Genomic DNA, 13474 nt, shown 5'->3' with positions numbered 1-13474 from the left:
GCGTTAATGACCCTCCGGAAACCACAACGAGTCACACCATCATCACCACATATCTCTCCTATTATTATGAGTGACACCGAGTTGTCAGTGGGGCAAGGTCAATCAAGTTATGGATCCGTTGACCATGGCCCTACAAGTTTTGGAGAAAAGGAGCGGGGGGGGGGGAACATGATTGACGGGTTGTTTCCGGGTCGAAAAGAGGCGTGGCGATAGTGGTCAAGTGGTCTCGCCGCTTGAATTGGACACCATCGGGATGGTCACGGGCAACAGCTGTGTCGAAAAGGACGAGCTTAACCATGACTACAAACAATAACGGGAGGTTGATGGGTAGATACTACCCTACCCATGTCAAAAGGTGAAATCGATTCAAGTTCAGATCGGGGCGAGGGGGTAGGAGGCCGATCGCCCCTCCTAAATTGTTCTGTCCCGTAAAATATCTTACAAACCTACGCGATTAATGTAACTGGATCCGCGTCAGAATCAATCCGTAGAGGGACGTGGGTGCCCCTTGTAGAATCATATTTGAATCAAATATCATTTGAGAGAATGATGAAGGGCCTCCTTTGCCAGAATAGGGTCAACATAAACGCTAGTTATTGCCTCTTCCCCCCCCCCCATAGGGTATATTTCGGCCATTTTGTCTATAGTTATTATGTAGCGGCAAATTAGGCAATAATTATTGCCTTTGCCCATTATATAGGGCAAGGACCCTATTAATGGTTCCCATGTCTGGGATCATGCCCCCCCCCATGTCGCGATAGTGTCAAAAGTTAGAGAACCATCGCCCCAAGTGAGGCCACAGCTTATAAAATTAATCATCAGGGCCGCAATTACATTCTTTGTCAGAATGAGTAAACACCTATTTTAGCATTTCTATGTAGTAAGTATTAAAGGAGAGGTAACAGCATAAATGCTCAACCCGTGATCTCAAGCCTAATTTTGTAAAGATGAACTAGGCGGCTAACTGAGCACCTAAGTGGCCCGAGGCACATCTACGGCCATTTACGGCCCGTGGTACACTTACAGATAATCCAAGTGGCTAGCTACACATTTTCAAACCAGGAGTGACCAGCATTCTGCGAAAGGTTGAGCACCCTTGGGTTAAAGCAGTTTCACGAAGTGTGCGTCACGGCTATTAGGGGCGTCGAGGGTAGCTGGAGATGTGTGCTCCTATTTATGCTTTGAAGTGGTTGTTTTTTTTTGGAAAACTATCTACCAAAAGCTGTTCTGGGGAGCCACAGATGAATCATAAATTCGGTAAGGGAGTAGCGGGTGACAAAATTTTGAGAACTACTGGGTTGAAGGGTAAAATTTGCGCGCCCTCTGATCCGGGCTCCTAGGGTACCAGACCTGCCTGCTTTCCTTCGTTGCGGCCTATCAATCTCTCATATCCCCCAAAATGATTTTTTTCCGAATTTCCACCGAAGTGGGTGGCGCAATGACCCCAACTAACAAATAAAAAAACCTCTTGCCAAAGGCTATTTGCGGGATACAACCCCCGGATACTCTTCCAGGAAGTACAAGGCAATAAAAATTTCAATGACATCACGTGACTTTCACTTCTCAAGAGGAAGAAAAGCAAAAATTGAAAAGGGGGGCGAAGGAAAGATGTCACGTGGAATGAGTAACACCAGAGGGTGACCATGAACTTTCAACCTTTCCGTAGGGGGGGATTACTTATATATTTTCTCACTGCTTGACCGTAAAAAAATGGCACTATCTCGTTTTTGTTTAGAAAACGGCATTAGCGACTGGAGGGGTGGGCTAAGCTTACGCTGGGGGGGGGGGGGGATAGGAAAATAGACTCACTTATCCAGCGTCACTCTTTCACTAGAAACAGCGAAAACAAAAAACAAAAAAAGTCAAAATTTTCCCTCTCTTTTGAGGAAAAAAAAGACACTGGGGGGACATTGAAACAAGGTGGGAGACCGCAACAAATTCCTCCAAAGCGATGAAAAGTGGACACAGAAGGAAAAATAGCCCCCCCCCCCAGAATGATTTTTTCGATCGGTGACATTGAGGCATTTCTCAAATTTTTGACACCCTTTTAGCGTTCAGTTCATACATGTTCAACCCATGGCCCTTGGAGTCATCTGATGTGGCCCGTGACCTCACATCTAATTTTGCAAATATGGACAAAGCCAGGGGCGTACGCAATGTTTATTAGTGACACCGTGCCAATAAAAGGCTGGCCAGGGACCAACTTGCCAATAGCATAAGCGCCGCGGGCCCTTACGCAGAAAAATTTAAGGTATTTTCGCCCAAAAACAATAAGTTAATTAAGGAAAGTTATTTTCCGGATATTACGCTGAGGTGAATAAGAGAGTTAATTGTTCTCTCATCCAAGTTCATGGACCCCACCGTGAACCCCCTATAAGGACCCCTAGCTCTATAACCACTGTTCACCTTTGGTGTTTCTTTGCGCCAATAGAACGAAGACCAAGGAACACTTTGGAACAAAGATGGAAACGTCCCTCGGAGGTTTAACAGAAAAATATTTTTCGCACGTAATAATGTAAAAACAATAAGTTATGTGTTACATGTTATTATGTGTTTTATAAGTTACTCAACATTCAACAGGAATTCTTTCATTTAAGCTCCAATCCCCCCCCCCCTAAATCCTCTCCAAGGACCCCGATCAAGAAAAAACTGTTCGTCGCTGAGCGAGGTTGGTATGCCTACACATCAATCAATCCCCCCGACAAAAAAAAGAATAACCCCTTCCTCCCCGGGAGCTTCGGAACACGCTTTGAGAAACCACTGGGTCCAGACACGGAACTGACCGACGAAAACCGAAAAAGAGGACGGACGCCATACAACGAGCGTCCGGCCGCTGTTGCTCCGCGGCGGGCCCCGTCGCCGAAAGCCTCCGGTTGGAAGAGCCACCGCCAGAGGCCGGGAGGGAAGCCGAGGAATCTAAACGATCACAGCAACCGATTTTTTTGATTTTTCACGCGCACGAAAAAAAAAAAAAAATTGCCGGGGGGGGGGGGGGGGGCAATCTTACGGAGAGATTGAATTCAAATTTGACTGCCCGCTTTTTTGAGGGGGGTCGTGGGGGGGGGGGGTTATTGAAATCCTTCACAAATTTGTATCCAAAATAGCGAGGAAGGTGGGAAAGAAAGATTTTCTCAGAAATGTTTCGAAATGGTAAGGGAGAAATATTCGCAAGAGACGGGGGAGAGAAAACAAAAAGGGAGGGAAAATGAAATCCAAGAAAAAGAGTGGTAAAAGTTGAGAGATAAGCGGCTTTTGGGTGTTAAAAAGGCTGCTGGACATTTTCCGCTAGGCAAACTGATAAGGAGAAGTAAATCCTTAAAAACACTGCTTATCATACAAAAAAAAAAATACCTGCCTTCAAAAGAAATAGGAGGGACCACAACCAAACAAATAATGACAATGATGCAAAACAGCTGCCCCCGTTTTGTAATTCATTATGACAGTCTTTCTCAAAGTGTGAGTCATAAGGGCGTTGCGGTGAGAAGAGGAGACATTGATTCGTGTGTTTATTTATTCTTTGAAGGGGTTTCTTTTTATAGTAAGTGTGTGAAAATATCTGTTAAACTATTCTTGGGGGAGCCGCCGACGAACCATGAATTGGCGCAAGGGAGCCGCTGGTGACAAAAGTTTGAGGACCACTGCCTTATGAGGATGATTGGAATACACTAAAATCACGAATGCTTATGCAGTTTGTTAGGTCACGGATCCAACTTGGGAATGGGGGGGGGGGGGAAGGAGCCGGAACAGGCGGATCTAGTACCTCCGGGTACAGGACGAATAAGCATTTTTAACCACTCTTTCAGCATTACACAGGGTCACCGACCGAATCCAGCCTTTAACTACTACTTCATTATGACACAGGGTCGCCAAAATGTGTCCTTCCTCCGGGCTTACCGATTCTCAAGTTGCAGCCTGGGATCTGTATTTCCCCAACTCCTCCGCGCCGGACCTGGACACAGGGTCGCAACTAGACACTAGGCCACCCGGAGCAAGTCGGAATTTTGGCGCCTCTTGAATGTAGCAGCAGTGAAAACGGTGAATTCGGCGCTCATTCTGGTCGAGCGCCCAGGCCATCAGACGCGACAGTAATGGGGCCTGTAAAATATATAATAGGAACCGTTGAAGGAAAATTAAAGAACATCGACTAGGCCAATGTGATTGGAAAACCTTTTTTTTGAGTGGGCCAAGAAAAAATTAAATTTTAACTGGCCAATAAAATTCATTATAAAACTCAGTAATACTTCAAAATATATCATATCAGCGGTTCTCAACCTTTCTTGACCCACGGAGCCCTTTCCAGTATATAATTTCTATGGCGGAGCCCCGTAGGCCTTTATTTATTCATCAAAGTTGCTGACTTATAGTTGCTATTATTCAAAAATATTAATAATTATTTTTTTTCAAATTTACTGTTTTTTTTTTATATTTTCCTTGAGTGGCCACGGAGCCCCTGGGAGTTCACTTAGAGCTCCGCGGATCCCCGGCTGAGCGAACCACCGTATTATACTATCGTTTACAACATCTGAGATTGGCCACAGATCCTCTATGCGGGCCGCAGTTTGCTCATCACTAAAGTAGGCATTCAGTTTTGACTTCAACTGCTTCTCAGAGCCCTGGTTGGTTTGAACCAGCACTTGAACGCACTCAAAGTACTTTCAACCAGCTCTGGTTGTGTGATTGTTTTATTACAATTTAAATTAAATTTTTTCCTATTCCTATTTCCGCGAGTGAGGCCAAATGTGGCCACACCTCTCACACACTTTCTAGAAGCACTCTGCTTAAAATTTGCGTGCCTATTTATGCTTTAAAGTAATTTTTTCATAAGCGCGTGTGTGTGAATATCTTGTAAATATCATAATTCTATGCGTCTGGTAAAATTATAAGTCATAATCTAATTTAAATCCATTAAAATAGATGGTTTTTCATATGAATAATCAGTGCTGTGTCTTAACGCATGGGATCACCTGGACACAGTCCGGGGGCTTCACAAGGACGAAATCTAGTTGAAATTGTCTTGAGTATGCATCTAAATTTTCCTCGTAGGGCCTCAGAAAACTCCCTTTTCCAGGGGTTCCCATAATGTTTTACCAAGACGGCCCGAGGCATAATATCAGTGTCATTAACAAACGACCTGGTGATCGGGCCAACCTAAAGCCAAGGATTTTGCATGTACGTCCAAGATTTATCCCCCCGGCCCTAAAATAAATTTCCAGTTTCCTATAATGAAAAATAACTAAAAAATACCCAATCCACCCAGGTTTCTATGCTGGAGCCCTGACATCTTTTTCTCTCCCCATCTGGGGACAAAATGCATATATATAACCTGTATATCTAGTGCAGAGCCGTAACTCTAGGAGGGCGAAATTTAGCTGGGGTGGCAGTTTTAGGTGGGAACAAAGAACACGTTACAAAATTATCGAATTTTAAAATCGTGGAGGCGTTTATTATTGCATAAGCCAGCGAAATCCTGCACAGTTGATCACGAAGCCTCTCTGATTGGCCCTGTGACATCCGAAGAAAGTTCGAACGATGACACATTATACAGGATAATTAAATCCTACAACACAATGCAGCCATGCGTCCCCACAAGGTTGAGGCTGACAGGGCTCTACCTAGGAAGCCCGAGACGATTCTCGTCATTTTTTGTTTTTTAACGCTATACTAGAGAGGACCACCGAAGTTTCGGACCCTACTGCAGGTTGGGGGGGGGGGGGGTAATTATAGTAGTAGACAAAACAAAAAGTCCACTAAATTTCTGATTAACATATGTATCCATATTGCAATTTTGGCATAAATTCACATTTCAAATACTAATAATTTTCAAGAAAAATCTACGTTTTCTTGTCTTACATTAGAGGAAAACAAGTAATCCTTTAATAATAATTTTTAAATTTAATTATTTAGTTTATAAAAGTTTCAATTACTATCAAAAATTACGATACTTGGAAACTTTTAAAAAGAAAATATTTTTCTAGTAAATCTAAATTATTAGATGAAACTGATCTGATAACACAAAATTTACATATTAGTTTTCAGTTCAATTTACAATATAAAAATTTATCGCCACCAGATGACGTTATTAAAGTGGTTATTAAAAAAATTCAAGATGGAAAATTTTTTCATCCCGATATCGATCACGGATGAGTTGTACAGGAGGGAAAGTCTTTTCCAAATGGTATGCCGTAGCATTTAGTGTGCCTAGGGAATTGCTCCAAAAAGGGTGGGGGCTGACAGGTCTCCAGCCCGGGGTCCGGGACGATTCTTATCATTTTCACAGAAAAATTCGCAAAAGATACGGCTATGTTGGGGGGGGGGGGAGGAGGAGCCATCACAGCTTCTGCACCCTATTGAAGGATGTGGGGGGGGGGCAGGGTTGTATCGAACGCAGTATAGATCTGTGATATATTCAACCAGTGAGCGATGTGGTTCCATCTGCAGGGCTTTCTGATTTTTTGAACAGTCTGGTCACCACTAAAATTCAAGTGGGGCCAGCGGGCCACTGAAGTTAAATAATCATACCATATGTTACACGGCTTGTTAACTACCATTGAGCATTTCATTTCATTTTATACCTGCACCGTTCAGGCTCTATCGACCACAGGGCCGTCTTAAGAGCATCATGTGCCCCCGGGCCAAGTGGCTTTTCTGAGGCCCTAACTTGTTAAGTCTAGAAAATTTCAACCGGGTCTCATTTTTGTGAGGCCCCTTTTCTGCTGAGGGCCGTGCCCGGGTGGGCCCATGCGTTAAGACGGCACTGATCGACCATTGTCAATTTTAGCCATTGCCCCGGATTAGAGGACTGGGCGGTGTTGGGTGCTTTATTATGCATATATAATACACTCTACCATTGAGCTACATAAAATCAGAAAATTTTTAAACATGGCTGAAAACATTTTCGCAGAGTCAGGTGCGGATCGTCCTTCCCAAGAGCCGAATGAAATGTGAAAAATTGGCCCAGATGTTGAAAAAAAAGGGGGGGGAGGGGTCTACTCCCGGCAGCAATCGGTAAGACGAAAAATCGAATAAACGACAAACAGCAGTGAGCCGAGCATCCCGTAATATACAAGACGATCTTAGCTACAAGTGGTTTGGGTTGTGACCCATAGCTCAGAAATCCGACTATAAGTGAAATAATATAATTTGAACGACCCATCTCGGAAGCCCATAGGTCAAGAACCTCTGCTGTATCACAAAAAGTGATTTCAGAACATTGTTCCATGAGAACTCGGGTGCCTTCGGAGATTCATTAACATATGAAAAGGAAGTGCCCCCCCCCCCTCCCCACCGAGTCTTGCCTTCCCTTTCATCCGATTTTAACCTGCGGTTTCCTTAGAACATCCCAGAACCACAAGGAGGTCGTATTGGCCTCAAGTTGGGAACCACTGATCTAAGGCTCTTTATCAACGTCTAGAAATCGGCGGCCGGCCCGGTTAATTTAATTTTGTTAGTGTGCACAAGGTCCAGTCACAAACACGACTAACGGAAAGGAAATTACAGAAATGACACGGCGAATCACTCACTGCTCAGTTCGTCTCATGTTCAGCCCGGTAACGGTACACGGCCATTGTTGATACATAGCGGTTGAGGGGAAAAACTGGTCGAGGACCAGGTTCAGAATATGGGGACCGCAAAAACGTTCGAGAATTCAAATACCTCTACATATTCAGGGCCCTGGCGATTGTTGTTGCCGCCCTTGCGCGAGGGCCATGCTAATCTTCTCTGTATCGTTCCATTTTTAGCATATGCACTACCGAAGCGAGTGCAGGGTCCGGTGGTTGAGAAAAACTGGTCCCAGTTTAATATATGGGCCTAGCTACAGTATATGGGACAGCAGAAAGTTTGGGAATTCCAATACCTTTACATGTCCGGGGCCCGGCGGTTGAAAAACACTGGCCTGCGGGGGGGGGGGGGGGGAACCCAGCTACAGAATATGGGGCCGCAAAAAGTTTGGGAATTCCAATACCGGCAAATCAGATATCACTTCCCGATCAAAAAACAAAAAAAAACACCATTAATAAAGGTGTCTAAAGAAATGAATGAATGTCTTACCGTTCTGTAAAGTCGTGGCGAGTTCTTGAGACGTCTCCAAATGCTTCGGGTTCTGCTGTTTTCTTCGGGCCATCGTCCAAAATTATAATAATTTAACAATTATTATTTTCGTTTAATCTCTCTCTCGTCGACGATCACGCGAAATAAAATATTAAAAAACGGCAAAAAACAAACAAAAATAACCACACACACGTATGACCAGAAAGGGGTTGGTTGATGATGATAGATGATGTCCTTGTTGTAACTGTGGCAGTCGACATCATCGCCGGTGATTGATGATGATAATAAATCGGAATGAGCTGTTATGATTGGTCGTCGTCGAACAATAAATAACAAAAAAAAAAAAAAACTCTTATGGGTTATCAATTTGTTGCGCTGCTGCCATCCTCATTATCATCATCGTCGTCGTCGTCATCATCATCCAGTGCCGGCTGTGATTGGTCAGGAAAGGGATCATCGTCATCGGTGTCACGAGAACAATATTGTCATCATCTCTTTCATTCCTCAATTTCCATATATGAATCCATTTCTCTCTCTCTTTTCTTCCCTTTAAATCTATTTTTCAAAGAACACAGTGACACGATTTGCGGATGATCAAGTTCAGTCTGACATAAACCATGATCGCGTGGATGATATTAACACGGAGCACTCGATAACATCTGGTCGCCGCGGATGATGATGATCCCGAGGTTTATTGTTTTAGTCCGGAGGGATGAGGATCTCGCGAATGGGCAAAAGAGTTTGATGATTCTGTGGGGTCTGATGATGGTCATGCGGAACTTTTTTTGGAGAATGGAATAAAACGCGCACCACACGGAAGGAAGGAAGGCACCACCAAAACCGAAAAAGACAGTGAAGAGAGCGACCGAGAGCTTGTTGATGAGGCCTGTGTTGTCTATCCTCTCTCTTTACTCTCCTCTCTGCTTCTCTTTTCCTCTCTACACTCCGCCTCGCAAACTTCCAGGGTTACCCTCGAACAAGAGCTTCCTTCCTCTCTCCAACCCCCCCATCTGATGATTGTCGCCAATGAAATGTCGCCAATTATTTTTTCTCAGGCGTTTTTGTATATAAACTGCCTTTCCCCCCCCCCATCCTCTCGCAATAAATGTACACATACACTCATTTTTCACTTACACATACACTTACACCCTTGTCTTTCCCTTCCTACGTAGTCCCCGAGGCCAGTGCCGTCTTAACGCGTAGGCCTACCCGGGGGCCTCAAGAGAAGAGGGGCCTCACAAAAATGAGATTTTGGTTGAAATTTTCTATAATTTGCCTGGTAGGGCCTTAAAAAAACCACTTGGTCAGGGGCCCATGGTGCTCTTAAGACGGCCCTGCCCGAGGCTACAATTTGTAAGCCCGTAGATGGCCCTTAAGGGTCAGGTATGGGAAAATAAATTTCATTCTAGTCTCTCGCAATAATATTATTTCTTCCTTATACCTGTTTTTTAACGCGGGGGGGGGGCCTGGTTATAGCCCGGTGTTGGTATAGCCCGCCCTCATAGCATAGAGCAGCGGTTATCAACCTTTTTTTGTCTCGAGGAGCCCTTTTTTGTACATAGTTTTTATGGCACAGAACCCTGTAGGCCTCTCTTATTTACTCTCATCTATCAAATTTACTGATTCATTTTATTTTCCTCGAGTCACCGCGGAGCCCCTGGGAGATGCACACGGAGCCCTTCGAGCTCCACGGAGCACCGGTTGAGAACCTCTGGTATAGAGGTTTCTAACATAAAAGCTCTTAGTGATGAATCTTTGACAGTTATGAAGATGTCCGTGGAACCTTATATCTGTTCCACAGAACCCATACAAATTTTGGATATATTTTTCTAACGCCGGGGTTATACACTATAAAAATTTGATAAAAGTTCTGTTATAGAACTTGAAAAATTCAATCAATAATCGTCCCGGTTACATTCGTCGCGCGAATGCAACTGATAGTCTCATTGGCTGCACTTTTCATTCAAGTTTCATAAAAGAAATTTTTTTCAAACTTTTATTGTGTGATTACACTATAAAAGTTTTGTAAAAGTGTTGAAAAATACAACCAATAAACTGATCGGTTGCATTTGCTGGAATATAATCAATCAGCTTATTGGTTGCATTTTTGAAGTTTTACGAAAGTATGTTTGCAAAACTTTTATGGTGTAATCCCGGCCTAAGGCTGGGATTACACTTGTGAAAGTTTTCTAAAAGTCCTTTTATAAAATTTAAAAAATTCAACCAGTAAGATTATCGGTTGCAATTTGCTCGAATGTAACCTATGAGCTTAATTGGCTGGATTTTAATTAAAAAATTTTTGCGGGGGGGGGCATGATAATGAGATCTGGGAATTTGATTTTTGAAAATGCTGTAGGTATGTAAATTGATAAGTTCTCACTTTCAGGTAATGTTGAAGGAGAGGTGAAAGGATGAAATTTGCGCCCCCTCTGGTCCGCCTGCCCCCGGAGTTGTGGTACCAAACACTTTGTAATTTGATGGGGTTTCACTTTCAGTAGTGCTGTCGTATTCCATGGACCTGCGAGAGGGTCTCATAATAGTGAGATTTCGGTTTTAAGCATGTAGATTGATAAGCAATCGTTTATTGTCGGGCGGGGGAGGGGGAGGGGGCTCCTAAGAAAATCCAATTTGCCCGGCGGTCTACGATGCTTTTAAGACGGCCTGGACTGTTAGCACCACTAGACGGCATTTCATTACCATAAGAAATTTACGGTGACGAAACTTTAATATCTGATTCGCCCAGGGACCCTCTCATGTCAAAGTCACGCCCTAGGTCTGGCGACTCGTAATTCACCGACGGGTTCAGGTGCCCATTTTGGCACCAACTTTTACCACGTGCGCAGAAAAATATACACGCGATATAGGGAGAAGCATTTCTTCTAAGATTATTCACGTTGAAGTAAAGGGTAATTTTAATCCTATGACCCATGAGTCACCCTCCGTTGGAACAATTTCGTAGACAATCGTCGACGTTACACAAAAAAAAAGGGATTTCCGTTATCAGTGCATAAGCCAAAATAAGCTTATTATCTCATTATCTCTGTACACACATAAATATATTTGTTGTGAGATCTCTCCGAGGATGTAATAATATGGGAAAAAGGATGTGTCTGGGACACACACAAACTTTTCAACTGGCTAAACCCTCTTATCTGTTGTTGTCAGCAGGGGGGGCTGGTCCTCTTCTTTGTTATCACTGCAAAAACGAATTCCATACGGGCCTCTCAGACTATTTATGTTAGTGGCAATATTAACATGTTTTCTCCAGATTAGAACTATTTTTTCGCTCTTTATCTGGCTCGACTCCATGATTCAGCGTTTACTCTATGATGTATGCAAGTCCTTCTAAATATAACACATAGACACTGGGCTACTCCCTGAATTATGGACCATGGCCTCGACTTGCCAGCGAAGATGCATTATAGAATTTCTCGTGTTCTTGTTTCTATGAAGTACATGTTATCGTTTCTATTTCGATTCCTACTTGTTCTAGAAATTCTGCAACACCCCCCCCCCACCCCGTTGTTCCATTGCCTTACAAATCATTCACCAGCAGCTCCTTTGGTCTAGCGAACCCGTGGTTCCCTTAGCATAGTTCTCAATTTACCAGCGGCTACCTTGCCCGAATAATATTGCCATTACAATACACAACCCGCGGGGATCCTTTACTGTAATGACCATATTTGTCAACATCAACGGTAGTCGCGGGCCAGTTCTGATTTCTACTGATCATATGTGAAAAAACTCATATCCCAATATATTACGCTCTTCACGAAGTTGGGTGACATTCCTGGTGAACGCGGCCTGCACATTGAGAACCAATATATGGGGAAGTGTTTAGAACATCATCAGGCCCTGGACTGCGCGTAAAACAACAGCTCTGATCAGTGTAAAAAAATGTCCTTCCCTGAGGAAGGAAAAATGATTAAAACCCTGGCCACCACCCCAAGAAAACTCCTGCATACGCCTATGACGGCAACGATAGGCTAATAAAGCTGCATTTTTTTTTATTAGGTCTAATTGTCTATTATACAGATGGAGACTTTCTTGAGATGTCTATAGAGGCAGAGGATATATATTTGTCGTAGGCTTATTGAAAAATTAGGCTCATTGCAGGCGACCGTAGATAGATGGCGCTTTCATTTCCAACCCAACTCGTAAATGGCAGTAAATTGCATACAGCGACGTGGCCGGAGTTGGTGTGTAGTGAAGTAGTATCAACTATCGCCGATTTCTTCAATACAATTCACAGGAACCATTCATTCCTTAACTTAGGGTGGAGGAGTTGAGTGGCGTGCAAGCCTCATCCTCCAAGAGAGATATGGGGGGGAAAACATTTTCTATTTTCAATACTGATTGATACTCGTCTTGATTTTGAAAAACATTAATCAATCGATCTGAACAAGGTTTCACGGTTTCCAAGTAGGACTGTGGATCAGGTAGGGCCCAGATAGTTTAATTAGTTTTTCTTCACATGTCACGAATTCCCAAAGAATACCGTGATGCGACAAAAAGGATCAAAAATCATCAAAATCATCGAATTTACAATCGGAGAAAGAATCTACAATCTACTATACAAACGAGATGAAAAATTTCAAAAGCATCTGCAGGTTACCCCAGCTGATGGTTACCCCAGCGAGGCATGCCAGCGGCACCCTGAAGTGCCACGAAACCACACCTTTAGATTTTATACCCCCCCCTGTAGTATTGTGAATCGGCGTATAAATTTTGTCATATAGCATGCATATAATTGGCCTACCGTTACGTCATACCTGCCTTCAAGAAGTGTATTGTCAATTTATCTTTAATTGTATTATTAATTCTACCTTATTGTGTTGTCACCTTTGTAATTGGTTTTATGGCCAAAGTAATAAATTTGACTTGATTTGAATACTCTTTTGTGAAATCGATACACCCCCTGGTCAATCAGTAGGGTCTTAACCCGTATTTCCCAAAGTGGGGGTCCCTCCACCGGGAAAAAAGTATGATTTTATAAGTAGGGTTAAGAAATTTTATTTCTAGTTGGGACAATCAATAGAGTTTTAAGAAAATTCATGTTCGATACGCTAAGTTCAACATACGAATGCATGAAATGGCGATGATTTCAATCCTTGAATGCAATTCCTCCAAGATATTTAATTGGAACGTTGGTCAAGTGCTCGCGAGCACGAAATCGAACACAAGCATCGAGCACTCCGGGTATTTCATGGAGCACCGTGGTGCTGTGCTCGCGAACAGCGGGTTGAAGGTTGCCTGCTGTAGGTGCTCCCTGTTTGACTCGGATCGCTGCAACCCGTTAAGGCTTGTCCGTTAATACGCCACCGCATAAATCGAGACGCCGCAGTTTCACTTGAACAATATTTGGCTCATGAACAATACACTCATGCATTGGCGTACGCAGGGCGGGGGGGGGGGAAATTCAAAC

The 13474-nt window shown here is 43.4% G+C and overlaps 1 protein-coding gene and 1 non-coding gene across 2 annotated transcripts in view; both read right to left on the bottom strand.

The window, feature by feature from the left end:
* LOC149074964 (sal-like protein 1) overlaps positions 1–8955 on the bottom strand; it is a 74233-nt gene extending 65278 nt beyond the window's left edge. Inside the window, exon 1 of the mRNA XM_089245922.1 lies at positions 8050–8955. Coding sequence (XP_089102048.1) covers positions 8050–8122 — 73 coding nt within the window. The 5' untranslated portion in view covers positions 8123–8955. The remainder of the gene's footprint in view (positions 1–8049) is intronic.
* LOC149074965 (U6 spliceosomal RNA) lies at positions 7657–7763 on the bottom strand. Its single transcript, XR_016194326.1, has one exon. It is a non-coding gene; the product is annotated as a U6 spliceosomal RNA (small nuclear RNA).
* Positions 8956–13474: the final 4519 nt, after the last annotated feature.

The sequence above is a fragment of the Pholcus phalangioides genome, unplaced genomic scaffold (genome assembly GCF_987345545.1).
Source record: "Pholcus phalangioides strain wild (caught in Gottingen) unplaced genomic scaffold, Ppha-v1.0 ptg000016l_1, whole genome shotgun sequence".
NCBI lineage: Eukaryota > Metazoa > Arthropoda > Arachnida > Araneae > Pholcidae > Pholcus > Pholcus phalangioides.
Note: the sequence above shows the minus strand (reverse complement) of the source record. Positions and strands in the feature narration are given on the sequence as shown.